The sequence below is a fragment of the Callorhinus ursinus genome, unplaced genomic scaffold (genome assembly GCF_003265705.2).
Source record: "Callorhinus ursinus isolate GAN/ISIS: 27379988/994484 unplaced genomic scaffold, GSC_fseal_2.0 scaffold8, whole genome shotgun sequence".
NCBI lineage: Eukaryota > Metazoa > Chordata > Mammalia > Carnivora > Otariidae > Callorhinus > Callorhinus ursinus.
The window spans coordinates 64,207,759-64,234,979 of NW_027397070.1; the positions used below are offsets into that span (position 1 = coordinate 64,207,759).

Consider the following 27,221-nt stretch of genomic DNA (forward strand, 5'->3'; position numbering starts at 1 on the left):
CCTGGAGTCCCGGGATCGAGTCCCACATCGGGCTCCCTGCTCAGCGGGGGTCTGCTTCTCCCTCTGACCCTCCCCCCCTCGTGCTCTCTCTCATTCTCTCTCAAGTAAATAAATCTTAAAAGAAAAAAAAGAATCCCATTATGACTGACCACAAAGGATGCCCATGCTGACGTCCCAGCTCCAGTGTGAGCCAGAACTTATTCTGAGCCCAGCCACTCCTGCACTCCTCCTCCTGGCTTTTAAGGAGCCTTGGGCAGTGCCCTCTGGAGCCCTGGAGATCAGCACAGAGGCTTTTACTGTACCATCTAGATTCTCCCCTGGCTAAGACACGGGTGGAAAACATTTGCAAATCACAGCTTTAACCTCAATCCAATCAACGCAAAACTGAATTTCCATCCTCCCCTCCCCAAAACTAGGGTGACAGAAAGTGCACCGCAGCTCACTACACAGCCCCCACTTTCCTCCTCGGGTTTGCCGTTCCAGGACGTGGGCTCCTGGAGCCGGCAGCTCTGCGCCCCTCGGATATAACCAACCGCGGACCACACGACAGGTGCACGGACACCCAGCACCTTCACTCAAACCCCCCCCCCCCGGGGAGGAACACGGGGCAGCTTTCTTCCCAGTGGAGGTCCTGTGTGGGGCATCGCCCCTCTTTCCCATCAGGAGGACCCTCCTCCGAGAGGCAGCTCAATCGAGTCCATCCGGACCTTAAAAACCTGCACGGGGGACGAGCTACGAGCCAGATTATGGCTAAATAATAGCAAGGGTGCTTCATACCTGACAAAGCAAGGCCCGCAGGAACAAACTCCACCTAACGATCCAGCCAAACACACACCTGAGTGTCGAGGACACAGCCGAAGGGAAAAGCATGCTCAGCACTTACAGGACAGAAAGGAAAGGTGGAGAAGCGGGGAGAGAGGGCTGTTTTCCCTGAGGCCCTCCACCGTCTGCACAGGTGCCCCCCTCCGCACCCGAATAAAGTGAAGTAGAAAGAGCTCCCGCCCCCTGGTCAGGGGCCTGTCGTTTTTATTATGCAGACATGCGCCTCAGAGTCTGTTGACGTCCAGCTGCGGGAACAGCAACAGGCAGTAAACCAGGAGCCAGAGGAAGAGAATAAAATACATCATATCCGGCTGCTGGACAAACTGCGTCAGAGAGTCGCTCTGGGGGCTCTGGCTCTCCAGCAACGTGGCTTCACCAGAGTTGTTGGCCTTCCTGCAGGAGGGAAGACACAGGCAAGGCAGTTACAAGTGGGTCCCCAGGGCGGATGGCCCCCGCGCCCCCCCCGTAACCTCACTGCCCAACTGGAGAGCTGAGGGCTTCCCAGCCAGCCGGTCAAGAGGCCCTGCAGGGCATGTGCCGACCCAAGGGGACGGCCAGGGTCCCGGGAGAGCTCTGCGCTTTCATATGAGCTCAGTTCATCCGCACAACCCTAGGAGGGCAAAGCGGTCAGCCCCATTCTGCAGATGGGCATACTGAGACTCACGGGGTGCAGTGGCTTGCTCGCTCAAGGCCACACAATGACTAACCCCGCCCCCCCATCCCCGGTCCAGGACACCTTCCTTTATGCCACAGTGTCCTTAACGCAGAGCTGGATACTGACGGCACTCTGCTATCTGTCACTAACAGAGGGGACGTCATAAGTCATCTGAAGGAACAGAGTTCCCTGATTGCAGATCATTTAAAAAACAGAGACAGAGGCATGCCCTGCCCCCCCACCCCCACCCCCAAGCTTCTGTTTTTTGGCTTTGGAACAGAACCTTGAAGATAATGACTAGATTTGACTTTGGTCAGACTTCTCTTTCTTCTTTTGTGTTACAGAAGGTGGTGTCAAGGTGACATTTTGCTTTGGCTTGGTGGAGAAAGCCCAGAAGGGTCTGCGTGGTGGTGACCAACCTCAGCTCCCAATTCCCACCAAGGAAGGGGTTGGGGGCATCATCTGATTGGAAAGGGGCTGGGGGCCTCTGCTTAAAGCTGCATTTATAGAAGCCTAGAGTGTAAGCTTCTTAGGGTTATCTGGTGTGCGGTGTGCGGTGGAGACGACCTCATCCCTGAATCGTCTCCTGATGCAGACAGAGGCGAGGCCAACAGGGAATTAAACGTTTGCCTTTTGGTCTAGACACTGACTCGCGTATGACAATGGACAGAATTTTTCTTTCTGAAAACTTTCTTTTTAAAATTTAAACGCTGTTTTTTACAGAGCATGACTGCATTTCTCAACCTTCTAGTTTAAATTGTCAAAGTCTCGATCCCATAAAAGTGAAAAGCGCTACTTTCCTAGGGAGTCCATCACGCCTGGTGGACAATGTGAATTAATAGTTCCATTTTATGGCAGGGGAGGGAAACAGGTCTTGCGTCTTTCTTAAAAGCCAGAGGGGCGGGCTTCTAGGGATCCCACTCGCGGGTGTTGGGCAATATTCAGAGAGGATTTTCCACTCCAAAAATCTAAGTCCTTCCAAGCCAACTGAAACACGTGGCAAATATTTAAAAAACAAAAAAAATCAAGACAATTAAGGGATGCGGTAACTTTAACAGGGACAGGGGCATCTCAGGATTGTCAGAGTTTGTGGGATTTCTCTGGGCTTCTGTGTTCTACATGGGCTGAGATTCAGCAGTATAGCGATTCAGCAGGATCAGACTAGGCCATCTAGTTCTCGAACAGCAAGAAATACTTTCATGGACATCCTGGCGTGTTTGCACTCCCTCTTCATGTCTGCCCTGATGCCATAAAACTGTAAAATCAGCTCAGTGAGCTTCTGAGTATCGTACCTGCAGTGGTGACACAGAACGAAACACGGGGTCAGGGGCGACCGCATGGAGACCACACCCAGCATCACATCTCTCCCGCCCGGCTCTACCCCCGCATGGTGTAAAAGGCAGCTGCAGGCTCATGACCCGAATCCGGCTTTAAGCGGAAGCATTTTCTGAACCATGCCCCCCCCCCCCCCCCCCCCCCCCCCCCCCATCCATTAATTTCCACTCTCCCTCCTGCTTATATTCAGTTTCCATGCGTTTGCTCTGGAGCAGGGATCTCCTTGCCCGATCGCAGACAATTACTACAGCCATCAACCAAGGACAGTTGGAGAAGAGCCACCCCCATAAGACCGCGTAATTAAAAAAGAAAAAGATATATATAGATATATAGATATATATCTATATATATCTAGATATATAGATATATAAACCCCATAAAACCTGAGAGGAAAGCCACCGACCTGGTTAACGTTCGGTTTCTTCTGTCATCCAGATCTGCTGCGTTCCTTGATTGAACATAGCTAAAATGATCCTACAGTGAAATTTATAAACAAAACCCCCGCAACCCAATTAGTAAAGATGAAATCTCTGAAACAGAAAATAAAATGATTTTAAACATACAAAGCCGAGCATGCCGCGCTTTTCTCAACATTGCAAACATTTAGTTTCCCAAATCAAACTAATAATCTACAGTATTCTACCCTCTCCCCCCAACCCCCACCTGGTGAACCAGAGAGGCGTCACCACCTACCACCCGAATCAGGTTGAGGACCACGGTGCTTTGGGTCCCAACACACCCAGCGCTACTTAAGTAGCTGCTAATTTAAGTGTTGCACTGTTGTCTTTGAGGGCAGTCTTTCTGGGTGTGTGTGCTGGGGTGGGGTTGGGGGTCTTGGGTGCATTTTTTTTTTTTACGACAAAGAGGCCTTTGGGCTTTATGATCATCGCTTTATTTATTTACATCCCCTACTGCCCAAATTGGACATCTAATCGGACTACGCTTAACGACAAGGTTTGAATTTGCTTGTCTTCTATCCAAAAGTATATTTGTTGCACATCGGTAATTTCAAAGCTCTGGGCTGAGGAGGAGGAAGGATGGAAATGAACTGATTAGCAGGGGCCATGCAGAAGAAGAAGAAATTCACATACTAACCGATTCCAAAGACCTGTTAGTATGTCGTCGAATGTAAATGCTGGAGTCACTGTGACTAGTTCTGAAAAACAAACACATGTTTTAAATTGGTTGCCACCAAGAGCTCTTTGTGGCTCAGCTGTACAGTCACCCCCATCCCGAGTCCTCCACATGCGGATCTAGGCAAGCTATGATTTCAGACCCAGCAACGGAAAGGAGAAATTTTATTCAGTATGCCCCGTTGGGTTGGGGTGTGCTTACAAATAACGGGATGGGTATTAGAGACACACTATGGCCTCGTCTACAAGGGAAAAAAAAAACAAACAAACTGAGGAAGAATTTTAAATTGAAAGCAGACCACATATTTTTCAAAGTCTCAGGGTTTCAGGGAAGGAAGGGAGGTCCTTCTCCAAGCATCTCAAGATCCGGGAATTGCTGGAGGTCCTCTGCACGCTAATATCAGATCTGGGCTAAGGCCGGCTATCCGGACTCCCTTTCTAGTGCTCCTTTCTGTGCATGATGCTGCCGTCTGACTGTCTCTTGGGTGTGGCACCTCTTTCCCTTTCCCGCATGAGGAAGCTAATTTTCTGACCATATCTTTGAGGCTGATGGGGAACGTACCTCTGGTCATCTACTAAAGCTGGTTCATGTAGGGCTGAGGCAAAAGATACCCAGCCAGGAGCCTGGGCTCCTGATTAACTGGCCACCTGAGCCACTTATTTTATGTCTCTGATCAGTTTTCCTCATCTGTAAAATGGGTCATCCTTCCTACCCCGACTACTTCATGGAGCTGCGGCGCTGGCGGTAAGAACAGTATACTCCAGGTCCCAAGGGCCCTGTCTTGCCGCTCAACAGGAGAACGAGGTGTTGGGTGTCAGAGACAGTCATCTCAGTTTCCTTAAGGCAGACCTAACCATGCGGCATCTGGGGATCCAAGAAAAAGGCATCTGACCCAAGAGTTTATTCCCAGGGAATTCATCCTGGGCAGCCTTGGTATTCCTGCCCACTGCTGTCCCGCAACGTCACCAACCTCTTCCCGTGCATTGGGCATGTTTCCAGCTAACAGGTATTGAGTTCCTACTATGTGCCAGGCGCTGGGTGCAGCCCAGGGAAGCGTCAGTCCTTGCCCTCAGTCCAGAGCCTGGGCTAGTTTTCCTGGCAGGTATCACAGCACAGAAACAAACAGACAAAATGCACCACAAAGGAAACAGAGCCTCAGGTGTGTGGGACCCAACACTGTGCCAATTCCCGGGGGGTACCTGGAGACGCGGGTAAGCCCCACCTGCTTATAGTACTTTCTAGTTAAAAAGCACATCCACATCAGGAAGGGCTCCTGTTCTCCTCCCGCCCTCTCTTTTTCGGCGTACTTCCTTGTGGGTGGTTTCTGTGTTCTAGGACCATCTGCAGGAGACTTATCCAGGTGCCCCTCCTGAATCTCATTCTCTGAGACTGTGTGCCAGGCACTGGGCCCGGCGCTGAGGGCCCGGCTCCTCAGGAGCCCACCCACCACAGCCTGAGAGAGCGCTTCATTCATTTATTCATCCACCCAAAGTGTTTTTGTTAAAGGCCGGCTGCGAGCTGGGGGTGGTGCTAAATGCCAGGGCTGCGCCCTCCCTGCCTCCAGGGAGCTGCCTCACCAACTTGGGGGACAGTCAATGATAAAGACAGCCTTACACAAATGATCAGAGAAATGAACTGTTTTGAGAAATGCTGTGAAGAAAAGAGCAGGACTGTGAGCACGCACAGAGGGGGATTAAAAATAGCCCGCAGGAATCCAAGAAGGGTGCCTGGAGGAAGTGGGAGTGGAGCTGAAACCCAGCGAAGCAAGACAGGGAACGGGCAAGGGACAGAGGGTCCTCAAAGGCAAAGGAGCTTGGGGGGCATTCAGGGATCTCAACGAAGGCCAAGGGGCGAGGCAGGCTAGGGAGGAGGGCAGAGGTGACCAAGAGGGGACATGGATGAGCCCGGAAAGGAGCTGCGAGAGGGGTGATGCTGCCCGCTCCCCACAGATCCGTGTGCAGATCGGTTGGATGGGAAAAGTCAACTGGGCCTCCTTCCCACACACACCAAGATGACGCTCCCTTTTCAACATTTACCGGCTTTGTCTCATCTGCATGGGGACGGGTTTGGCAGGCACGGCTGGCTGGATGCAGCTGGTGTCCAAGATGCTCAATCCCCCAACGCTCCCCCTGCTTCTCCCCGACCCCCTCACATCCAGCCAACGTGTCCTGTTTGCCTGCTGTTTGCTCAGGCTGTCCCTTCCACCCGGGATGCCTTCTCTCCCGCTCCCAAATCCAAACGCTGAGATCCCTCCGTGCAGAGCTCAAACAACATGGTGCGCCTTCCCTCCGCTTGCCCGAGCCCCTGGGGGCCGGGACCATGCCCGTGTCACCACTGCGGCTGACCTCTTCCCAGAGTGACTGGTCACGGAGCACTGCCAGCTTAACTAAACGACCAGAGGCCCCTGCCTGAGCTGGGGTGGAGGAGACGGGGGCCTGGGCACCTGCCTGCTAAGCCATGGATGTCTGCTGGACGGTCACGACCAGGTTTCTGCAGGGAGAGGGACTCTGGACTCAAGGGCAACGTGGGCGGCAGTGTTCCATCGTGCCTTGCCCCTCACCTGGGCGCCCCCAAAAGTCTCCTTTTGTCCCCTGTAGTGTAGGTGCAGAGGCAGAGCAGAGGGGAGACGGAAAGCAGGACCTCCACCAGCCCTTCCTCCAGGTCCCCCTGCACTGGCTTCTCCCCGCTTCGCTCCCCACATGCTGATCTCAACAATTTCCCTTTTGCAGCCGGTGTGGCTCACCGCAGGCAAGGAGGGGTCATGGGGAGAATGTGGGTCACGGCGTCTGACAGGTCTGAGTCCGAGACCCCAGCTCTGCCGTCCCCCAGGCTGCGAGGCGCCGCCCAAGCCTCTGTGCCCACCGTGCTGATGCACAGTCCCTCCTAACCTGCCTCGGGAGCTGCCGCGCCCATCAATGAGGGAACGTACGGGAAACGCTTGAACGCATGAGGGCAAGTTAAACAGTGACCACTGTGGCGGTGAGGGATGATGAGGAGAAACCAGGACCTGCCATTCAGCAGCTGGATGTTCTCCCTGGGACAAATCTGGCTCACGCGGAGCCCTTGGGAGTGACAGAGCCGATGTGCACGACCAGCTTCCTGGACATCAGTTAAAGCCCGCCATCCTCCCCACTTCCTCCTCCTCTGAGATAGATCAACCATCCTTACTCCCTTGGACCCCGGCTCATGCGTGAAGCCGCGTCATTAATGCCCGGCTCCTGTGTGACGGTGATGACAGGTCATACGTAGCACATTCCTTCGAATTCGGTGAGCTGCTCGTAAACGGCGGGGCGTGCTCTCGACCCAGTGGCTGTCGGGGGGGGGCGGCCGCAGAGCTTCCGAGTCTGTAACGTTCCACGGCCCACACCTAACCCTGCTTCTGCTGCCCACTTCCAGCTTCCGCCCAAAGGTCCTCGGAGTGGGGAGAAGGCAGGCCTCATGCCCATCTAGCGCTCGGCGTGTGAGCGGGTCTGGGCAGGGCGGGGGAGCTCGGGTGTAGAGGAGGAGCATGAATCTGTTTCTGATTCTGGCAAAGGACCCATCGGCCAGATGAATTTTGTACGAACCTGTGTTTCCCTTGCTGTCCGGTTCCACCCCTCTGTGTCCCGCCCCCGCCCCCGGCCCCCGCCCAAATCAGAAACCAAGAATGGAATGAGTTCAGGGAGTAACTCTCTAGCTCGGTCTCTAGGGTAAGAAGATAGTAACAAAATACCTGGAGAGGACTTTGTGGTCGCCAGGGTCTTCTTCTAGGTCATCTGAGGATCGGATGGTGCCGGGTGCTATAAATATTGAACTTTCTACGTGGCCCACATGCTTCCTTTTCTCCTTTTTTTTACTGCTGATCGATTCTCCCATTACCTTTTCTTCTAAAGAGTTTGCTAAGTTTCCCGAGTTTCCGAATTCCTGTGACTTAAGGACAAGACAACCGAATACAAGTCAGCATTTCATACTGCGAGGCCCAGGGCGTGACGCCCCCCCCCCCCCGGCAGTGCTCCACTCCACCCGCAGTCCAGGAAGCTAGGGCATCCCCTCCAGTTCTGGCCCTCCCGGGGAGTCCTTCCAGCACGGCCTGCCGTGGAAGACAAACCCACCCGCGCTCGGGCTCCCTGGGCAGAGTGCAAAGGCCACAGACTGTAAAAACAGCATGGTTTCAGAGTCACTGAGATCTGCTTTCAAAGCCTGGCTGAGTTAGTTACCTTACCCAACTGACTTTATTTCTCAAACCCTCTTCTCCTTGTCTGTCCAATGGATATAATAATCATCAGTCTTCTGTCACTACTCCACAGGGTTTCCCATGAAGGATGCCCTGTACAGTGGGCAATGGTGGGACCCTTCACACAACCATCATCCAGTTTAAACAGAGGAGTGAATCCTGGAAGCCAGGTGGGCCACCAGGTGCAAAGAGGGCCCCTGAGCTGGGAGAGGTACCCACAACATGCAAACCTATGGCTTTGGAATGACAGCTTCACTGTGCCTTTGGTGGCTCAGAGGGCAACATAGCTAGCATTTACTTGATGAGGAAGATTCTTTGACCACTGTCCACACCGGGCACTGTGAAGCCCATCGGCAATGCTCCCGAGTGAAATTAAGAAGCCGAGAAGCAGGGGCGCCTGGGGGGCTCAGTCAGTTAAGCGTCTGCCTTCGGCTCAGGTCGTGATCCCGGGGTCCTGGGATCGAGCCCCACATCGGGCTCCCTGCTCGGCGGGGAGCCTGCTTCTCCCTCTCCCTCTGCCTGCCGCTCCCTCTGCTTGTGCTCTCTCTCTGTCAAATAAATAAATAAAATCTTAAAAAAAAAAAAAAAAAAAGAAGCCAAGAAGCCTGGGGATTGTTAGAGCCACCTCTGAGTCCCTTCAGGGGCTGAAAGAACCTGCTCAACAGGTGTTGGAATGTGAGGATTAGAGCGGCCAGTCCCATGCACCCCAGGAGAACAAAGGTCCTTGCAGGAACTAAAAATGCTTCTAGCAATTTGAAATGCCAGTCCTTTCCCCGTCATCCATGGGCCAATGCTACCTTTTCTGAAACGTGAAAAGAGAAGAGGAGTTGTTTTCAAAGACTAGAAGAAGAAAGGTTCCATGTTCTAGTCTTGTTCGGAAGACTTTTCTTTCCATTTCTTTTCTTTACTTTAATTTAAAGGAGGGCCAGGTATTGGAGAAATGTTCCCGTGTCGTCTTGTCTTCCAGGAGGCAAGACTCTGAGACCTCACCTGTCATCCTGGGCCACAAGCCAGCCCCCCGCTCACCCACAGGACTACTAGGGCTACACATGGGGGCTGATGACCAGGTGTGCTTGGGAGTGGGGCGGGGGGTGCCTGCTCCTTGGATGGGCGAGAGCCTGGGGAGGCAGGTCAGAGCCCAGAGATGCAAATGGTGGCACACTTTACCCAGGAACGGAAGCTCTCTCCCCAAGGGCTCATGCTTAGCTCGGTGTAAGGTAGGTTCAAATCTACATCCCCCAATTCCATTCCCAGCCCAGGACTCGTCCGGCTACATCCCAGATCACCTGTCCACAAGCTGGGCACAGACACCCACACCACCTGCTTGTGGAAAATGACTTTTCTCTTTGTAAAGCAGAGGAGAATAAAGTGACACGTCTGCATTTCTGCATGGAGCATTCAGTCTGCCCCAGGGAGGGGAAGTGAGCTGCTAATAAGCCATTTTAAATAGTACAGATGGGCAGAGATGCAACTTAGTCTTTCTTCCTGCTACCTACTCAGTCCCACCCCCCTTTCTTTTGTCCTAAAAGATATTCTGTTCCTTAACAGTGCCAAGAATTACTGTAACTCTAGTCACGGTCCCCCCAACCTGGGGACCCCAAGACCTGATCTGAGGGCCATATCTACCCCGCTGGATCTTGGGGTCCCCTGCTGGAAGAGCCTGTTTGGCTGGGCTGGCTTCCAGCAAGTCGGTAGACAGCAGGTGGGAGGGGGTGGGGGCCCGGGACTGGGTTCTTCTTTCTGGGGGCAAAAGGGGCAGATGGCCGGTGGGTCATGGCACCTGCAAAGCTACCCCACTCTCTTCTCCATCCAAAGATGGACAGAGCATTGGTCCTGCCACACTGACTTCTAGGCTGCCACTGTCTGAGAATTCTGCTCCACCCAGTGCGTTCTCTGGGGTTGGCGAACCCACCAGACCAAGCCACCATTTCTGGCCTATCTAAATCCTACATGTCTTTTTTTTTTTTTTTTTAAGATTTTATTTATTTATTTGAGAGAGAGAGAGAGAACAAGCAGGCAGAGAGGGAGAGGAAGACAAGAAGGAGACTCACTGCTCTGAGCAAGGAGCCCAATGTGGGGCTCGATCCCAGGACTCCAGCTGGGATCATGACCTGAGCCGAAGGCAGACGCTTAACCGACTGAGCCACCCAGGCGCCCCTAAATCCTACATGTCTTTTAAAGCTGAGAGTGTCCCTTGCTCTGGCAGCCCTCCAGGTGCAAGGATTTCTCATTGTCCTGAGCACCTTTCAGCCCCTCCCTCAGGCTTGACTCTCCCCTGCTGTGAGCCAGAGGATCTTCCTGATCTTGGTGTTTGAATTTACCCTAAGGTGTTCGCCTTACACCCCCAAGCCATCACGCAACCCCGCCACCTTTGCTTCTCCACCGCAAGCCTTGCCAGGCTGCTCTCCAGAGTCCGAAGATTCATACACAAATAACTGCTCACTCTTCTGCTGGGAGGGAAAATCACAACCCACCACACCAGGCTAGCGGAAGGGTAGAGAGCTGTCACGTGTCACCGGCTATCGAGGAGAAAGCAACTGTTCTGCCTGGGGAGAGGCTGGGAAGGCTCCTGGGAGGAGGTGTCATTGGCACTGGGCTTTGCAAGGTGTCAGTGTTCGCCAAGTGAAGCACGAGGCGGGCGGAGCAGAATGTGGGGTGCCAGAGAGCCAGGGGGAAGCTGGCCTGGCTGGAGGGCAGCGAAGGAGGAGGTCGAGCTGCTGGGCCAGGCAGATGGGACCAAGTGGTGGCCAAGTGTGTGCCCAGCTGCTAGAACTCAGAAGTGCGTGTTCCCCACTTCTAAGCACAGGAGCCAGATAACTGTATCAACAGGCAACCTTCAAAAATCAAGGCCAGAGTCAAATGTGAGCTCACTGGTTTCCTCAGGCTGCTGCCGGAGGCGGGGCTAAGGCTTGCGGAGTGTGCACGAGATGTAGCTACGAGTAGCGTGGACAGTGATTACTGCTCCTACTACCCTGGCCCTCAAACATGACCTCATGCCATCCCCTGGCCCCCTTGTGGGGAGGGCCAGGGCTGCGGGGAGGCCAGGGAGGCCCCCGAGGTACAAAATCTGGGCAGTGCCGAAGGGTGCCAGCCCTGTCCTTGCCCGAACCCGAGTGAGTGCCTCCTTAAATTCTGGCCCCGGGCTGCCTGTGAGGGAAGCTTCTGCTTCCCTATTTTATGGAGGGAGAAGAGCAGCATCCCTGTGCAGGGCCCAGGGTTCCCGAACCCGCGACCAAGTACCTGCTGGCTCTCCACAGGGGAACTGTCTTCGGCCTCCCCTTGCTGGTGGTCCTCTGGTGGGGAAGGGTCAGCGGTTTCCAAGGCCGGTCTGGCATTCTCCGCACGTCCCTTAGGACAAGGCGCCGCAGGGTCGCTGGCCTCGGGGACGTCCTCGCCCAGCCCCGAGAAGCTGCAGGTGCTCCGAGACACCGCGACCTCTTCGGCTTCGTCTCTGGCCCCCACGTCACACAGATAGCCCTCCGGCTCCTCGAGATCCAGGGCTTCGTTTTTCAAATCCTCTGCGCCCTCCACATAAGCCTCCAAAACCGCAGCCAGGGGCACCTCGTAGTGCGGGTAGTAGAATAGATCGTGGGGAATGACGGAGACTTTGGACAGCGGCGGGGAGGGCTTGAAGTCCAGGCCCTCCTCACTGCGACTGCGCAGGGTCTCCAGGCTGACGCTGCTGCTCGGCGGCTCGGAGGGCACCTCTCCTTCCGGCCCCTGCGGGCCCGCAGGCTCCCCTTTGTCCTCGCACCAACGGCGGCGCGCGGACTTACGCTTGGGCTTCTCGTACACCTCTGGCTTCTTATCCGCAGGTGCCTGCCCTGGGGCCAGAGAATAGCCTTGGTCTTCTTGCCTGGGGTCCTTGTGAGGTTCAAGCTTGTCGGGCCTCTCTGGGGACTCATCCGAATCTTTCCTCTGGTGCGCAGATTTACTTCTCCTCTTCCCCGGTTTCTCAGCCTGATCCTCCAAAACCTCATCCTCCACTGTTTTTTTCTCATGAGGCGAAGGAACCGCCTTGAAAGCCTGGCTGGTCGAGGCAAAATCTATTAGGTCGTTGCTAAATTTAGAGGCTTTTAAAGAAATGCCTTCAAAATAGTCTTCCTTACCCATAGCTTCTACGGTCAGCAGCTTGACCTTGATCTCCAAGGAATCGGCCATAACAGTGTTGTCCGCGAGATGTGAAAGGGGACGACTCTCCTCCCCGGGGCTGGCTGCACCCTCCGGCTCCCCGTTCCAGGAGGGAGAACTCTGGGCAGTCTGTGAATGATTGATCTTACCGTCCACCAAAGAGGTGTCACCTGGGGACTCATCAGAGGCTGCTTCTGAAATCTTCGGAGACTCCTGTTTCGGCTTTTCCTCGGCAGTTTCAATTGCCAGGATGTACCCACCCTGCTTCAGCAATGAGTCCTTTGTCCCTCTCGGGCTCCCTTCAAAGCGAAGGTCTTGACTGTAGAGAGGGTCCTTACTGCAGGAAGCGTCCTTGTAGGTGTCAGCCTCAAAGTGCACAGTTTTCTTGACTGGCAAAGAGTTGGAGCTCCGGCTATCCTTTTTGGATGATAAAATGGAAGATTCTGGAGATGGGTCGTTGGTGCTGCTGGCCTTACCTGGGACGCCTTGGAGGGCCTGGTCGATGATCTGGTGCGTGAACTCAGTGGAGCTGTCTGACACTGCATAGCTGGACACACCACTGGGGAAGCATTCTTTCACGCTCTCGGGGTTGTCACAGACAAAGACTTTGGAGGGTGGTGGTTGGCTGGCCTCATGGTTAATGGTGTAGGCCCGCTCCCCGTTTTCAGTCAGAAGGAAGACTGTGCTTTCCTGTTCAGAAGGAGTTTCTTTGATGCGGACAAAGGTGGATTCGATAGGGCCTTCTTTATCGGAATCCACGAAATCCTCCTGCAAAGAAACATAGGGCAACACAAAATCAGAGGAGTACTGAAGTACGATGTATATTCCCCTCTCATAAAACAAAAACCAATGTGGAAAAAGCCACTTCAGAACTAATGCAAAGTGTTCTAATTAAGAGATACAGATGGTTGCTCCTGCTGAAATGTGAAAACACCAGATAAGTTAAAAATGTGTTTTTAAAAGCTATGGATGCAAAGAAATCTCAATGAACTGAACTCTAGAGAAGGATGAGCCCTTCCTAAGTGAGTGTCAGCTACTTCAGACTGGCAGGCCATTGCCTAGTCTGAGTATGGATAGGAGAGTGAACCTACCCAAGCTAAAGAAAGATTAGCCGATTCTTTATTGATTGCATGGGGAAGTGTGAGAGATTAAATATGGAAGGGCCCCAAATGCAAAACCAGTTGTCTTCATATACTAATTCTCCCACACCAGGACTTCTGTTAAGTAAGAGCAGCTGAGAGCAGGGCTGAAAAGCAGAGAGCAATCTTGGTGGTATTGCAATGCTAGGCTCCCGGTGTACTGGTGGAGAGAGTCGACTGACCTCATCCTAAAATAATTTGAAATGAGGCGGTTGACATTAAATAAAACTGCAGTGTAGCTGTTATCGACTCCTGGGAAGGTCAAAACAATCAGCTCCTCAATCAGGTCCTAGTTTGGAAAAAGGCTACGTTCTCTGGGGTAAAAATACTGGCTATCTCAATCTCTACTATTCTTTCATATACAAGGTCTGGCATAAAATAAAACATTTTAAGACATAGAGAAGCAGGAAAATGAGACCCATAATCAAGAGAAACAACAATCATTAGAAGTAGACTCAAATATGACCAAGGGTTAGCACTAGCAAATAAAAGACTCCAAAAGTAACCAAGGCTACAAGAAATACAAAGATAGCTCTCCAGGCTGAAGGGAAATGACCACAGACAGAAGCCTGGATCTGAAGGAGGGAATGAAAAGTACCCCAAATGGTAATTATATGGTCAATATAAAAGACTATTTAAAAATTTTTCTTAAAAAGTCTCCTATTTAAAGCAATAATAATAATAACAAAGCACTGGAGATTAAAACGCATATAGAAGTAAAGTAAATGATAATAATAGCACAAAGGAACAGAGAAGAGAATGGAATTACATTGTTACATACATAAAAATGCATACACTATGCATTTTACTTAGAGCAGTATAACAATTCAAGGTAGACTAAAGTGGGTTCAAGATGAGTATTATAATCCCCACTGAAGCTACTGCAAAGATAAAACAAGGAGATGTGGCCAAAAAGCCAATGGAGGAGATAAAATGGAAATAAAAATAATCAATAATCAAAAAAAAAAAAAAAGGAAGGACAAAGGATCACATGATAGGACCAATGAAAAACAAAAATCAGGATGGTAGATTAAATCTATGTCAATAGTTGAGAAATACACTAATAAAATGATGCACTAATTCTTGTCAGAATGGATAAAAAACAAGACCCAGCTATACACTGTTTACAAGAAACTTGCTCTAAATATAAGCACACATACACTGGAAGGAAAAGATGGAAAAAGATACATCATGTAAACACTAATCATAAGAAAGCTGGTATGGTCATATTCCTGTCAGACAAAGTATACTTTGAGACAAAGACTGAAACGGCAGAAAAATACAACGATTGAGTCATCAGGAAGATATGACAATCTTAAATGTGTATGCATTTATAGCATAGGTCAACATCAGAAAGCGAAAACTGACAGAACTAAGAAGAGAAACCCATCCACAACCACTAAGGAGATTTTTAACATTTTCCCCTCACACTAAATGATAGGGAAAGGAGAAAAAAAAATCAGTAGGTGTACAGAATACTAGAAGAGCATATTAACCAAGTCAATCTAATCAGTATTTAAAAAATGTCAATTCTTTCACTGCCTAAGACACATTCTTTCCAAGTGTATGTGATCCATTTACCCAAATAAAACCATATGTTGGGCCATAAAGCTAGGCACAGTGTCTGGCACATGGCTGACCAGGGCTTACCGAAGGTTTAGTAAAATGAACTAAATTCAGCTGAATTGTTAAGGAACAGCTGAGTGGGCGTCTAGATTAGCTGGGACTTCCCATCTGTATTCCCTTGAGGAGGTATATGGTCAGTTCTGCAGTGATGCAGTGTGTTCTGTGATTCAGGACCACTGTTTCCAGGTATCCTATCCCATTCAATCTCTCTCCTCCCAGCCCTAGTCTCTGACCCCAGCACTGGGGAGGTCCAAGTGTCAGATTTGCCGAATCTTGGCTATGACCTTGACTCACACAGATACCGTAAGATTCAGTTGATTTCAAACTCGGCCTACAGCTTAAGAGCTCAGGGCTCATAAAGGTCCTCGTGCTTAGCATCTCAGAATTTAGTGATGGGCAGAGAAAACTGAATTACAAAACAATCATCATCACCACCCTTTGCTGAGCATCAACTGTCGTGGCAGGCAGAAGACTGGGTACTTGACATCATCCATTTATTCTTCACACAACACTGAAATGTGGGTAGTATTTCCATTTCACAGATGATACATATCAGAGATGTTAAGTAAGCAGCTCAAGGTCACAGAGCTTTAAGTGGCAGAACCGCCATTCCAGCCCCAAGAATTCTGCTTTTAAAGCACCCTGGGAAGTGATCTATGGTGTAAGGACAGATGGGACACACACACACACACACACACACACACACAGGAAGGGAAAAAATGAAAGCCACAGCATAGGAGGACTCCATCTGGCTCTTCAGAGCCGCACAAAATGGGGCCTCAGTTTCAGCCACATGCTGTAAGGGATCTAAGAGCCAGAACTGAGGAGTCACAGAGACCTGAGGTCTCTCGGTAGCTGTGATCCTGGGGTGGTGTTTAAGCTTCTCTGACTGTCCGTATCTTCATCTATAACACGAGGATAATGACGTGGAGCCATGTCGAACTGGAGGGGCAGTCAGCCTGGAGATACACACAGCACTGACCTGACCAGCCTCCGGCTCCAAGCGCAGCTCCGCTCCCCCTGTGAGCATTAGGTCTTCATGCTTATTTTGCTTCTATCTAGTACTTAACCACAATCTGGACATCTAGACTGTGTTTGCTCACTTGTTAACTGTTTTGTCTATTAGAACAAAGTTGTAGGAGGTCAGGGACCTCATCTATCCAGCTTCCTGCTGAGTCCCCCTGAGCAAGCGTAGGTGTTTGGTAAATTACCAATGAATTCAATAGAGATCTACTGTTACATTGTTGCTATCACTAAATCATCTCAAGGTTGGGCCCGGGGTGGGTGCATGTTCAGTGGAGCCTGACAACTTCTGAAAGGTCTGATTCTGCTCCAAGTACAGTCTGGGATTCTGAAAATAAGAGGGTTCTGAACGGTCATTGTCTATAATCATTTTGCACACTCTGATAAAATTTGGTGAACTGCCCAAATGTTCCATCGGACACCTAGAGGATCAGGTAGCCCATCCATATGACAAGCGAGCATCTTTGACAATCTCAGTGAAGTTTGGTATGGGAAGATATTTGCAAGAGGTATGGCTGGCCAACCTGCCATCCTGCTTTTAAATGTAAAGCACCTTATCTATGATTCTGAAATTAAAATGTGCCAAGGCAACGCTCAAGGGACTCGAGATCCAGTTTTGATTATTATTGCTCGTTGCACGGAGCAACATGGCCTGAACCCCAGCTTTGTGTGATGGCCGGCAGATGGAAATGTACACTTTCTGCACTGAAGGTAAGGGAAACAAACATACGGCTTCCAACTCCGGGAAATGTTCCAGAAACTGTGCCACGTAAGTCACGATAGACTGCTCATCTGGCGTGTCAACCATGATGTCTGTCAAGAGAGACACAGGAGTTAGAAGGATGACGAACAACGAGATTTTTAAACAGGATCAAGGGCTGCTTGATGGTGAAGAATCCCAAAGACCTTTGATGTTTTTTCTCTGTTGTTTTGTATTTGAGGAAATTTAGACCCAGAGGGGATGAATCACTTGATTACAGTCTCACATCTGGCTGATGAAGAGCGGAGCTGGGATGCAGAATCCAGAATTCCTCATTCCCAAGGCTGTCCATTATTCCCTGCTGAATACCCTCCCCCCCCCCCCCCCACCCCTCCAGGAGCAGCCAGCTCACTGCCGGCCCCATCAGCGAGTCTGCTGATCAAGACCCTTCTTCACTGCTGGAGAGAGTCCCATATCAGCCCAAGCCACGTGGAAAGCAATCGGACAGATAGCCAAGTGCCTTAAAAAGGTGTGCACTTTCCTTCCCACTCTGGTATTCCACAGATGGCATCTGGTCCAGGAGAACATCAGGTGGGATGCACACTGAGCTCTTTCCAGTAAGATGGCCACTGCATGTTGTATATAAACGTGACTGTTTCCAAAACAACCTCGGTGTCCACCAGGGGTAGGAGACCTAAGTGAATTTTGGTATGCCCATGAGATGGGCCATTGTGCAGCCATTAAAAATATGTAACGAAGACATGAGAGCAACAGGCTCAGCGCTGCTGTCGTAATTACAATGCTAAGTCAAAAAAGCAAAAGACAGACAGGTGATGAGGAAGCAGAGCACAGGTATCACGATGGGCACTGAGCAGTGTACAGGATTGCCAATCACTAGACTGTACATCTGAAACTAACACGACACTGTATAGTAACCATACTGGAATTAAAATAAAAAACTTAATTGGGGTGCCTGGGTGGCTCAGTTGTTAAGCATCTGCCTTCGGCTCGGGTCATGATCCCGGGGTCCTGGGATCGAGCCCCACATCGGGCTCCCTGCTACGCGGGAAGCCTGCTTCTCCCTCTCCCACTCCCCCTGCTTGTGTTCCCTCTCTCTCTGTGTCTCTCTGTCAAATAACTAAAATCTTAAAAAAATAAATAAATAATATAAAATAAGAAACTTAATTTAAACAAGTAAAATACAAAACCACAGCTGACCATTGAGCAACGGTGGGTTTGAACTGGGCAGGTCTGCTCATACGATTTTTTTTTTTTCCCCAAAAAATATGGTACAGTCCTGTAAGTGTATTTTCTCTTCCTTATGTTTTTCTTATTAACATTCTCGTTTCTCTAGCTTACTTTACTGTAAGAACACAGTGTATAATACATATAACATACATACAGAATGTGTTAATTAACTGTTCATGTTATCGGTAAGGCTTCTAGTCAAAAGTAGGCTACTGGTAGTTAAGTTTCTAGGGGGGCGGAAGTTATACGTGGATTTCCAAGTGCGGTGGGCGGTCAGCACCCCTAACCCCTGAGTTGCTCAAGGGTCAACTATATAGGTGCACCAATGATCTCAATTACGTAAAAAAATTGTCATGAGATGCACAGATCATTGGTGCACCAATGATCTCAATTACGTAAAAAAATTGCCATGAGATGCATAGACAAATACTAAGGGGTAGGGACATAGGAAATATAAACATGTCTTCATTAGATTTTTCTGTATTTTCCAAATTTTTCTACATGCACAGCATGTTCCCTATGTCACAAAAATTATTAACAAGTAAGCAAGAGAAAGAGAGAATGAGCACTACCTTCTGGCTCCAGAAGCCTGGGGATGTGAAGGGCCTCGTGCGCGATGCTGAAAGCCTTCTCTAGGTTTTCCCGCATGGAGTCTTCCAGGGCCTGCTTCATGTCAACCAGGCTGGGGTCGATGGCCTTGATCACGGCCAGGAAGGCCATCCCACTTCTCCAGCTGCCCGCGAAGTCCTGCACTGCCACGCCATACCTGCAGCAAAGTGGCCACGCCGGCCACGCCGCGGGTCAGGAAACGCACACCCCTCCCCAGTGAGGAGCCCATACGCGGCAGACTCGCGGGCCCCCGAGCGGCCAACTCGCAAGGCCCTGGGTCCCAGGAGAGTGGTGCTGAACCACCCAGATCTCCATTTCCAAAGAAACAGAATAATGTCAGAATAATCTAGAATCATAGAACAGGAAAGGTGTAATTTGCACCCAGAGGCGGATAGGAGCTTATGCTCCGAGATTCCCAGACACACAAAGGAGCGACTCTCCACACCGTGCACGTTGCAGTGAGGGTCAAAACCCAAGGTCACATCCTGGCCGCCCCTTGTGCGTTCCCAGGGCTGCGGCCTTGCTGAGGCAAGCCCCGTATCTTCTCTGGCCCTCAAGCTCCTCAGTTGTACAATGAGGACCATCTCCCTACGACCTCTTGGTGGCTATTGGGGGAAGTGTTAGGTTTTGCCCACGTGGCACACACAAGCCACCGACTAAGTGGCCGCCAATGTCATTATGCATATCAATAACCTTAACAATTTACAAGTGAGGGACAAAGATACATAATCCTGCCAGGCACTAATTTCCTTTAGGATCCATCCAGAGACGTCACCCATCTTCCAACTGCGGTCACTGACCTCTTTGAAAAGACAGTTTTATTTAGAAATCGCTTGAGATTCCTCAGAAGCTGGAAAAGCAGGTGCGCAGACCTCTGATACCATTCGTCCAGCTTCCCTCGCTCCCCCTCTGTCAGCTGAGCGTATCACCAAAAGCAGGACCCTGACATTGGTGGGCGACTTCTGAGCCACAGACCTTGTCCGGATTTCTCCACTGGCATTCCCGTGGGGGTGGCGGAGGGTACCACACCACTCGGTCAAGTACAGGCCTGCAGCCGCCGCCATGAGGGAGATACTGAACCGGTCCACCCTCCCCCGGACAATTCTTCTCCTTGACGATTGCCCTACCTCCTGGCACTGAGCTCTCTTTTGGTTGATTTATTTTTAAAACACATCTGAGAGGGGTTTTTACGTTCATCAACTCTATCATGCTCGACCCTTTGGTCCAAACCCAAAGAGCCAACTCTCTCTTCTTTTATCTTTTATTTCCATAGAGCAGGGAGAAGGGACCCGATGAGTAAGTGCTTATTAAGTGCTGGGACCGTGGAAGGCGCTTTCACGAGCTTGCTTCACTTAATCCTGACTGTCCCGGAAGGCAGCCAAAGATAAGTTACCATCCTGTGATGTGCCGGGAAGGCCCCCAGTCTGTGCGCCTCAGAGCTGGGTGGCCCTGCGGTGGTGTGGCTCTCATCACACGTGGCCTAACTTTCCAGCCATCCCGGCCCATGGCCCATGGCCCACGGCCCACAGGCCCCAGGGGCTGTCATCTGGCTGCCAGTAAAAGACCTGATACAAAATTGCAGAGAGCCCTGGCCTGCTGGCATGGGCTCACCCAGCAGCCCGGGATCTTTGCTCCGAGTCACCTGTCTCGGTTTTGGAAAGGCTGGACCTGACCGAGCACGATACCGCCTTTATTGTTCCTAGTGTTTAAGTGGGTACAGACTCTGAAAGATCCCCTGAAGCTTACCAATGAATATGTACCTGTTATGAGGATCCAAGCCCCTTTGATTTGTATTCCAGTCTTCCTATCGGTTTTCTGCAAACCAAGTATTCTGCAAACACAGCTCTGTGTGCGCAGAGACTGAAAATGTACAGTGCTGTCTGCTCTCAGAGCCTCTAGGGAGTGACAGGCGCATAACTTAATACATGCTGGTGCCCCCTTCTTCTGCCCCACCCTACCCAGGGAAGCCCCCCGCCCCCTTCCCCCCTGCCTGACAACAGCATGTCATGCGCGGTGGGGACAGGGCGCGATGGCTTACTTCCTTGTCTTCCTCTGCACCCATGCCAGCAGGGTCCGGATAGCCTTCCTCTGATCTTTCACCGATACCGCCAGGCTCCTCTCTGTGGTGGGCGTGGGCGGGAAGGAAGAGTCTGAGTCTGTGGCCCCCGAGCCAGGTGACAGGCTGGAAGATGGAGACTTTCTGCTGAGATTGCCCGTGAGCTCCTTAATCTGGAGGGAAAATGGCATTTCAGGCCCTGGAGAGAGTCCCAGGGCAAACCCTTCTCTGACCCCAGGCCACAAGGAGCCTGGCTGGAGGGACCAGCTCATGCACAATTGGTTCTCTACGTAAGGAGAAGCCGCTTCCTAAAGTACCCATGATGGCCAGACTGTTTTATGTGGCTTGCGGTGCATGCAGACACTTCCCAGGGAAGCTTATCTCTTCCTGGAGTCTCTCTCTTTTGGTGCTTGGGCTATGCACGCCTGCAAGGTCTTCTGACCTGCCTCCGCCTACCCCTTTCCCCTCATGGCCTATCAGCCCTAGGATGCATGATACTGTTTCAAGCCCCATGCCTGTGTTCATCTTGGTCCTGCTGCCTAGATGTTCCTTTCCTCCATCACCAAATTCCTGGCTACCCGAAATAGGGCCCCTATCATGCAACTCTTGCAAGAAATACAGAACCCCAGGCTCTTCCCCAGACCTACAGAATCAGAATCTGCATTTCAACACCTTCTCCAGGTCATCTGTATGCACAGCAAAGTCTAATGCACTCCTACTCATCCTTCAAAACCCAGCTCTGGCATCACTTCCTCCAGGAAGTTTTCCTTACTCCCTTCCCCAATCTGAGACAGTTGCTCCTGCTCAGCATTCTAACAACACTCTGCTCATACCTTGATCAGAACCTGCACCACATGGCTCTATAACATGGGACTGCCTTGTCTGAGGTCCCAGAGTGTCATGAGGGCAGGACTTTGTGTGTGCAGAGCCTGGCACATAGGGAGAAACTCGACAGACATTTACTGAATGAATGAATGAAGATCGGGGGTAGATTTAAGGCCTTGACTTTGGACACATTTTCAGGATGTTTTCAGCATTGATTGGAGAGTTTAGTAAGAGACATTAGTAACTGAAGCCTGTAGGTAACACTGTACAGTTGACAAAGGGCTTTCCCACATAGCTGACCACTGCTCCCATTTTACAGATGTGGAAACTGAGGCTCAGAGACACAGCGTTTGGTTTCTTTAAGTTCAAGGCTCACACGGAACTGGGTCTGTTGTCCGTAAACCTTGTTTGTGCACATTCCTCTCAGCAACACAAGCGTTGAGACAAAAGCCCCAGCAAATCACCTCCAGGCAAGTCACTATTACTCTTGGCAGGGCAATTCAAATATGAGCCACGACTTTCTATTTCAGAAGAGGGGATTTTAGAGGACAAAATGTCAGCTTGCTCCCCTCCTATCTGGGGGCAAGAACTTGTGCTTGTTTCAAATGCCCCACCTTCAGACTCCAGCCACAGATCCTGTCCTTCCCTATAAAATCTGCATTTCCAAATTCAGGCTGAAGTTGCCAAGGATGGAGAGCAGAGTCTCACTCTCACGCATGCCCCTTCCCGCAGCCATCTTTCAGACCGGCTCCTTAACTGTCTGCTGTGCACCAGTCATTTCTGAAAGTAACTCCAAACTCAATTTGTGGTTAGCAGTATTTCCCCGGTTCTCGTAACACTTTTACAACAAAATGATTTTCCGAATATGTAACTCTCGAAGTCCCAAGGGGATGGCTCTACCCTTCTGGAGAATGGAGCTCACGTCCCTATTAAAATCACAGGGACCCACATCGTCAGCAACCAGATGGCCTCTGGTTCTTTTTCAAGACACAGAAAAGTCACAATCTGTCAGAAACAAGATCTCACAGTCTCCCCCGACATGGCCCTCCCTCTGTTCTGCGGGCACTAAGCAGGCTCAAGGAGATCGTTACTGTGCGTCACGGAAATCACTTTACCTGGAAGAAGAGGATTATGTTCCATATCAGCCCAAGAACCAAAGAGGGGTTGCCATCTGCTATTTCTGCTGCGTCAATGCTAACCAGTTTTACCTGGAAAGAAGCAATTTATGAGCTTAATGCAGGGCGTTCAAGAAGGTTGCAACCTGTTATTTTCGGATGCCCTCGTGGGCCTGTCGCTCTTTCTCATCTCTATCATTCAGTTCTGTCCAAGGCCACCTCAGGGACCCCCGTGTGCAAAAACATACGCAAATGAGTTTAATAAACGTGTCCATAGTACTTACCAGGGGCTAGACGTCATTCTAAGCAACTTGTAAGGAGTAACTCAGTTTGTCCTCACAACAACCCCACAATGTAGGTACTTCTATTATCCCTATGTGTCAGGTGAGGAAATCTCACCAAGGCCAAATGTAACGTGCCTGGGACACGCAGCCAGGAAAGGTCTTGGTCATTCTTTTCGAGGGGAGTTGGTAAGTGCCGGCTGGGTCTGTTTGTATGCTAACACTAACACCACCAAACCTCCAGGCTTAACACAGTTTTGGACAAACACAGAGCACCAACAAATCAGCAATCATGGACCACCAATGGATAAGATAGTTATCCACTGCTAAGTAGAAATAGCATGTTGCGGGGGCACCTGGGTGGCTCAGTCAGTTGAGCTACAACTCTTCATTTCAGCTCAGGTCATGATCTCAGGGTCATGTGATCAAGCCCCGTGTCAGGCTCCTCACTGGGTGTGGAGTCTGCTCAAGATTCTCTCTTCCTCTGCCCCCTCATCCCCTCCCTGCCCCCCTCTCTCTCTGGGAAAAAAAAGAAAGCAAGAAAGAGTGTGTTGGAATAAGGCTTATACCCTGAGTGACTGCATCATTACCAAACATCCTGATTAAAATGCATCTATTATAGAAACCCTTAGGGGAACTAACCTATGTATTTCACTATGTTCTGACGGCAGGGTGATGCTTTTGGTGAATCCCTAAGGCAGGTTTTCAAAGTGTGTTCCCTGGGCCAGGGACAACAACATCACCTGCAATTTGGTTAGAATGCAAATTCTCTCCTCGTCCTCCTGAATCAGGAAGTCCGAGAACAGGGCCCAGACACCTGCACTTGAACCAGCGCTCCAGGCGATTCTGACGCACACTCAGGTTTGAGGACATCACTTTAACCTGCGAACAGAATCTGAGTGCATAGATCAGGCATCTGCACACTTCTTCTGTCAAGGGTAGGCGATAACCGCAAGTGTTTGCAGGCCACACCGGCCTCTGACAAATTTGCTTCTTCTTTCTTCCCAACTCCTCTACAAAACTAAAAACCATTCTTTGGCGGCAGAGAGGAGAAATAAAGTCAGTCAAGGTCTCCTGCAAAATTCTGCCAGGGGACGCTGGAAAGCAAGCACGAGGAGAGCATTCTCGCACAAATACTCCTTTCTCCCCTTTCCCCGGGGCCTTTTACAACTGTTCACCCAGGTCTCAGATCCTATCAGCGGGTCAGGGGTTTCTGACTACCGCAGGCGGTAGGGCCGGGCTTTCCTAAAGGGGGAGGGAACCCCGAGGTCCACGGCTCAGGTCTGTCTCGCAAAGAGTACATAACTCAAGCAGCACGAGCTCATCACAGGCAGGCTGGAGCCAGGAAGGAAGCTGTCAATGTGAATAAAATGGCTGATCAAACTCAGGTCCAGTATTCCCTGCAAGCTCGTCAGAGGCGGCCCCATCCCACGGGATGAGTCGCCGGCTACACGTGGCCTGCTGTCTCCTGACCCCTCTGCTCTGACAGCCCCCTCCATGTGGCGGCTCCCTGCACTCACCCCTGTGCAGGGGATCAAAGCGGTCTACGGGCCTGTCTCGGCCTTCACTCCCACCTCAGAGGAAGCCAAGCTCGGCCCTCTGAGCCGAGCTTTATGGGAAACCCTCCCAAGCCAGAAAATGCCAGAGCAGCCTTGTCAGGAGACACTGAGTAGGCTGGTGAACCAGCCCCGGAGGGCGACAGAGGTCAGGCCTTCCTGCCTTAGCTGTGGGCTTGCCCGGGCCTACTTGCGGGGCCGGCCACCCCGGATGCCCCCTGCCGGCCACGAAGGGATCATGGCTCCCCAGGATGCCCCTGGTGCCCTGGTGCGACCCGCGGCTTGCCGGCCACATGAGGCCTCTTCCACTGGACTCTAAGCTCCCTGAAGGCGCAGATGTGCTTCTCATGCAGCTGTGTGTCCCAACGCTGAGCACAACCCCAGGCCCCCAGAAGACACTTGCTCAATGAGCCCCGAAGGGCCGCTGGGGGCAGACCCACCATTCCCGTTGCCTATATTCCAGGCCCATCAACATGGGCAGCTGACAGAGTAGGAACGTGCTTAGGGGTCGACCAGCAGGAAGGAAGAGCAATGAATCTCCCAGGCAGTCATTCCAAGGCTCTAAGTTATCACAAAAACCACGCCCCTTTGGGAATGGGGGAGACACTGCTCAGAAGAGCCATGCCCAGTGCTGCCTTCTAGGAGCTGAGGTGCAGGGGGGCAGGGTGCCCTCACCCAGGGCCAGCACTTGGCTAGCCTCCACCGGGCCAGGCACATTCAATCCTCAACAAGGTTCTGGGGTTTTATCACTTTCATTTTACAGATGTGAGAACCGAGGATTGGAGAGTCTGCCTAATTTTCCCGGGTTGGAAGCCCGCCAGGTGTGCCCTAGGACCCGTGCTCTGAGCCACCCCATGAGCGCGAACACCAAGGTGAGGCCAACGCCACAGACAGGCCAGCCATTTCCATGAAAATGTGATGTGCTTTTTAAAAAAAACAGCTCGGGGCAACCTGGGAGGCTCAGTTGGTTGAGCGTCTGACTCTTGATTTCGGCTCAGGTGATGATCTCAGGGTCGTGAGATCGAGCCCCGCATCAGGCTCTGTGCTCAGTGGGGCGTCTGCCTGCGTTTCTCTCTCTCTCCCTCTGCCCTTCCCCGGAACTCATGTGCACTCTTTCTCTCTCTTTTTCTCTCTAAAATAAGTAAATAAGTCTTAAAAAAAATAAAACAGCTTTATTGAGATATAACTCACATTCCATTCCATTCACCCATTTAAGGTATATCAGTCAATGGTTTTTGGCGTATTGATGGATGTACACGCCTGTCACCACAATTTTAGAACATTTCTGTCACCTCAAAAAGAGACCCCATACCCCTTAACTATCACCCCCTGCTACAACCTTAAGCAGCCATGAATCTATTTTCTGTCTTTTTTCTTTTTTTTAAGATTTTATTTATTTGACAGAGAGAGAGAGAGAGAGAGAGAGCACAAGCGGGGGGGGGAGGCAGACAGACAGAGACAGAGGTAGAAGCAGCCTCCTCGATGAGCAGGCAGCCAGATGCCATGTGGGGCTCGATCCCAGGACCCCGGGATCATGACCTGAGCCGAAGGCAGACGCTTAACGACTAAGCCACCCAGGCGCCTCTATTTTCTGTCTTGAAAGATTTCCCAGTGTTGGACTTTTCATAGGAATGGAATCAAAGAGTAATGTCCTTTGTGTCTGACTTCCTTCACATGGCATAATGTTTTCAAGATTCGACCATGCTGTACTTCATTCTTTTTCAGGGGTGAATAATATTCCATGGTGTGGACAGACCCCATTTTGTTCATCCACTCATCTGCTGATGGATACTTGGGTTGCCTCTGCCTTTTTTTTTTTTAATATTTTATTTATTTATTAGAGACAGAGAGCGAGAGAGAGAACAGGGGGGTGGAAGGGGCAGGGGGAAAGAATTCCAAGCAGACTCCACACTGAGCATGGAACCTGACTCGGGCCTCGATCCCAAGACCCTTAGCTGAAATCAAAAGTTGGCCGCTTAACCGACTGAGCCCCCCAGGCGCCCCGAGTTGCCTCCACTGTTTGGCTGTTGTGAATGATGCTGGTGTAAAGTGTACTGTGCTTTTTGGCTGCCACCATCTGAACTCCCTCCTGTATCTGGAGCTTTCCCCACAGTATGGGAGGCGGAGCCCACCTCCTTCAAAAGCCGAAAGTGCTTTCCCTCCCCCATGGCAGCAGGGATGTGGGCGGGATCCAGGCATGGCGGCCCAGGCCTTTGAACCTGAATGTGGGACATTAAGAGTTCATTCCAGGGGCTGTGGTGGGGGCAGGAATGTCCTCTCACTCACAGGCAGGGGGTCATGTGCACAGGGGTCCTTACACTGTGGGGAGGCAGGCTCTACAATGGTCCTGGCACCTCGCATCCCTGGACCGCCTGACTCCTCAGTCTAGCGAGGCATTCTGTGTGCTGCGAGGCATCCCTTCAACAAATTCCTTTTCCGCTTACAGCAGCCAAGGTCAGCTTCCATTGCTTACCATTAAGAACCCCACGCTTGAAGTTTTATTGCACGTGCAGACCCATCGGGCAAGCTGCGGGCTTTCTATCCCGGTTAACTGATGAAGCTTTAATGGAAGAGGAGCTCTGGAAATTTCATCCCTCCAGGACTGTCCCTCCCCTCTTTTGAAGGACATGAAGCAGAGCTCAAAACACAGAAAAAGCTAACTTCAATCTAGAAAGTTCCTTGCTAAGAGAAAGTGTCCCACTGTGGCACGTTCGGGGCACCATTCAAAGGGATAAAGAAGGAAATGTGAAATG

At 51.0% G+C, this 27,221-nt stretch overlaps 1 protein-coding gene across 1 annotated transcript in view; it reads right to left on the minus strand.

The window, feature by feature from the left end:
* Window positions 1–992: 992 nt before the first annotated feature.
* Window positions 993–27,221, minus strand: part of CLMN (calmin) — a 48,750-nt gene continuing 22,521 nt past the window's right edge. The window contains exons 6-15 of the mRNA XM_025869180.1: window positions 22,632–22,724; window positions 20,674–20,864; window positions 18,599–18,792; window positions 16,809–16,891; window positions 11,400–13,058; window positions 7,659–7,855; window positions 3,908–3,968; window positions 3,216–3,286; window positions 2,673–2,769; window positions 993–1,211 (exon numbers count right to left, since the gene is read on the minus strand). Of these exons, the coding sequence (XP_025724965.1) occupies window positions 1,047–1,211; window positions 2,673–2,769; window positions 3,216–3,286; window positions 3,908–3,968; window positions 7,659–7,855; window positions 11,400–13,058; window positions 16,809–16,891; window positions 18,599–18,792; window positions 20,674–20,864; window positions 22,632–22,724 (2,811 nt within the window). The 3' untranslated portion in view covers window positions 993–1,046. The remainder of the gene's footprint in view (window positions 1,212–2,672; window positions 2,770–3,215; window positions 3,287–3,907; window positions 3,969–7,658; window positions 7,856–11,399; window positions 13,059–16,808; window positions 16,892–18,598; window positions 18,793–20,673; window positions 20,865–22,631; window positions 22,725–27,221) is intronic.